A 3,448-nucleotide genomic window follows, 5' to 3' on the forward strand; every position below is an offset into this window, starting at 1 on the left:
TTGGTTTTCGAAATGCCTTAAAATACAAACCAAATCCTGGCCGTCATCCGGTAGTAACTGACCGAGTGGCTAAGCGTCTAGTAATGTTATCAAAGCAGAATCGTTTTGTATCTCCAACGAAAATTAAAGAAGAACTGTGTCTGGATACAAGTGAAAAAACAATTCGCAGACGTTTGCGAGATTATGATTTAGAAGCTCATAGCCCAAGTAAAGTGCCATTATTATCAAAAAAAAAAACATGTGGCTCAACGTTTGAATTTTGCAAATGAACACTTTCATTGGCCCCTTGCAAAATGGTGAAACATTCTATGGACAGCTGAATCCATAATAGTGCCCGTATAGCAAATGGATCTCGCCAATATATAAGACGACCTACCAACTCGGACAACAATGAAAAATACACCATTAAAACAACTAAACATGGAGAGTCCAGTATTATCATTTGGGCATGTCTTTCAATTTATGTATTGGGATCGATATATTGTATTAAGGAAACCATGGATCGTACTGTGTATGTTCATATTATACAGAAAGTAATGTTGTTGACCCAAAGCATACAAGTAAGTTGGCTAAACAGTGGTTTCAGAAAAATGGAGCTATGGTCATGGAGTGGATCCAGACCTCAACCCCATAGAAAAATTGTGCTGTGACGTAAAGGAGGCAGTTGCTAATCCAACTAATTATTATCGTTTCGAAATTAAGTTTAAGTAATATTAAAAGGAAATTTTGCTTTTGACAGCACGAAAAGGAGCTGCCTGTCTGTTTTTGGTATCCCGCCAAACTAATACGGATGTGTAAACTGACGTTAAACAATCCCAAAAGCTCCATCAGGATCGGAAAGGACCTCTCCGAGCCGTTCGATACCAAACAAGGTTTCAGACAAGGTGACTCTATATCGTGCGACTTTTTCAATCTACTACTGGAGAAAATACTTCCAGCTGCAGAGCTGAATGCAACCGCTCCGTTAGTTCTGTCAACAAACAAACAAACAATCGCCGCTCTCGCCAATTGCCTCCGACGTCACTGTTAGCAATCATAACTTCGAGGTGGTAGATAATTTCGTTTATCTTGGAACCAGTATTAACAGCAACAATGTCAACCTCCAAATCCAACGCAATACCCGCCGGGGGAAGCAGAAGAAGAGGAAGATCTCCACTCCGTTGGAGAGATCATGTGGAGAAGGTCCTGACGCGAAATTGCGAAAGAAAAATAATATTAAAATGAATTAATTTCTTTTATTTATAACACGTTAATAGAATAATTTGCAAAATTTAGCAAATAGCAAACCGACATTTTCCTCATTTATTTTCTACATTGTGCGCACTACTATTATTTTGACCGCAACTATATGTCTTATGTAAGGAAATGTTCATATGTTCATACATATGAAGATAAGTGTGCTCAAAAAGAGTACCGCCTGGCCGTTGAGCAAACTTTGCAGAGCGGAATTTTTATGACCAAACAAAGCGCACAACAATTGCCAATTAAAATTTTTCCACAAAATCCAGCAGCGTTGTTAATACAAATGTACATATGTGCATACACATGTAGATGCATGCATTTTTATATACTATGTATAAATGTGCATACATATGTACAGACGTATGACGTGAGCCATGGACCAACACCATGATGGCAACGCCACAAAAAAAGGATTTCTGTGTTCGGCTAATTAATTGCTTTGATCACGTTTTTTCGCGTAAAATCATTACCGGAAAGAATCAATTCAAGTTTGGACGACGCAACCAACCCGCCAAACAATCAACCAACAACATAGGAAGAGCTTTTCCGGCTAACCGCGCGTACACAAAAAAAATCATAACTACAAATATAAAATTAACAAAATTATACAGTGTCAAATATTTATATGTGCATAGAAAATACCGACAAGTTAGCAAGACAAATCCGAGACATGTTAAGTTGGTTAATAACAATATCATAGAGAATAAAAATATTTGATTTGCTTGAAAAAATTGCCTGTATGAGCAAACAGACATCAAGGGAGTCGGTATAAACTTAATGGTGACCTGTTGGTTTGGATCCAGCGTTAAATGTATATAATTCAAGCATATGTTAGGTGCTATTACGGATTTATGACATATTTTGTAGAAAAACAAAAAAAAAACGTTAGCCTCAACTGCACCGAAGCTATCCTACCCTTTTCAGATTTTCCATAAAAAAACATGATTTTGATAGTTGTTTGAAAAACAGCTACATATAAACTGTATTTATCCGACTTGTTTCTATAAGGTCTTCGAAGTTTTCTCCTGTGTGTTTCAAACTTCTTGGCAAACTCAATATACCCAGTTCAATGTATTAAAAACGATTTTCGTGCATATGAACATTCATTGATAAAAATTCTATATAACATTTATTTTATCATCTCTTCGTTTTAGTTATTGGCGCAGAGGGATTATCACCTTTGTAAAAATCTTTCAACAGTGTCATTGCTTCGTCAGCACAAACACCACCATTTACTTGAGTTTGTCCGTCTGTTCTGTTCGTTACAAACGGCACATCAACTAGGGTTTTGCCGCCAAAACGATCATTTGCGCAACCATATAAAATCTCTTTTATTCCCAAATCATGCAAGGCGGCTGAACACATTATACATGGCTCGACAGTGACCACAACACTGATTTTGGAAAAAACTTCATCAAAAGACAAACTGTTTCGTTTGCAGAACTCCAAAGTTCTGTCTATACAAAGGAACTCCGCATGGCGTGTAGCATTTTTGGTTGCGTTTACATTGTTTCCAGCGCGCGCTATCACTTTGCTCTTTCCGTCGCCGTGATAAAGGAAAATACAGCCCACAGGTACCTCTCCAGCCTCCAGCACACTTTTAGCTTCTATGAATGCTTCGCTCATAAACTGCTCCATAAACTAATTCAAAAGAAAATCAAGATATTAACATTATTCGCAGTAAAAATGTTTACTAAATAAATTAGAACCTTTTTGTTTAGTCAACTTTTTGTTTATTCACAAGTGGATATTTTTCCGGACCTTAACCATTCACAATAATCAAATAATCAGCTGACAACCGTGCTAAAATAAATGTGGTGAAAACATTCAGAAATTTAAAAAAATTGTAAATACTTAAATATTTCACCAGACAGTATATGCCTCGAATATGCAACAGTTTGCCCAAACCTCAATCTCTCTAGCATATAGCTGCCATATAAACTGAACGATCAAAATCAATAGCATATAATTATATAATTGTCATACAGATTGAAATAAATTGTGCAATTATTAAATTCTTATTCAAAACGTGTCTTACACTACTTGAAAAAAAGAATGTATTTATATAATGTAATGTTATTTATTTTACTTCCATAAAAAAAATTGAATTTCATTCATTCTTTCAACTTTGTGAATTTGCTCAAAAAATTATATATTATATTTTACTTCCATCGAAACAATGGAATCAACTCATATAAATTTTTTT

At 35.6% G+C, this 3,448-nt stretch overlaps 1 protein-coding gene across 1 annotated transcript; it reads right to left on the reverse strand.

Moving 5' to 3' along the window:
• Positions 1-2,187: 2,187 nt before the first annotated feature.
• Positions 2,188-3,136, reverse strand: LOC120779410 (tRNA-specific adenosine deaminase 2). Its single transcript, XM_040111610.1, has 2 exons — positions 2,952-3,136; positions 2,188-2,883 (listed from the first exon to the last, which is right to left on the reverse strand). The coding sequence occupies exon 2, from the start codon at positions 2,878-2,880 to the stop codon at positions 2,380-2,382; it is 501 nt and encodes a 166-aa protein (XP_039967544.1). The 5' UTR covers positions 2,881-2,883; positions 2,952-3,136; the 3' UTR covers positions 2,188-2,379.
• Between the last annotated feature and the right edge of the window lie 312 nt (positions 3,137-3,448).

The sequence above is a fragment of the Bactrocera tryoni genome, unplaced genomic scaffold (genome assembly GCF_016617805.1).
Source record: "Bactrocera tryoni isolate S06 unplaced genomic scaffold, CSIRO_BtryS06_freeze2 scaffold_102, whole genome shotgun sequence".
In the NCBI taxonomy this organism is placed as follows: Eukaryota; Metazoa; Arthropoda; class Insecta; order Diptera; family Tephritidae; genus Bactrocera; species Bactrocera tryoni.

Bases quoted from the DNA above. Each gene is read 5' to 3' on its own strand.
- LOC120779410 (XM_040111610.1), bottom strand. From the start codon at position 2,880: ATGGAGCAGTTTATGAGCGAAGCATTCATAGAAGCTAAAAGTGTGCTG.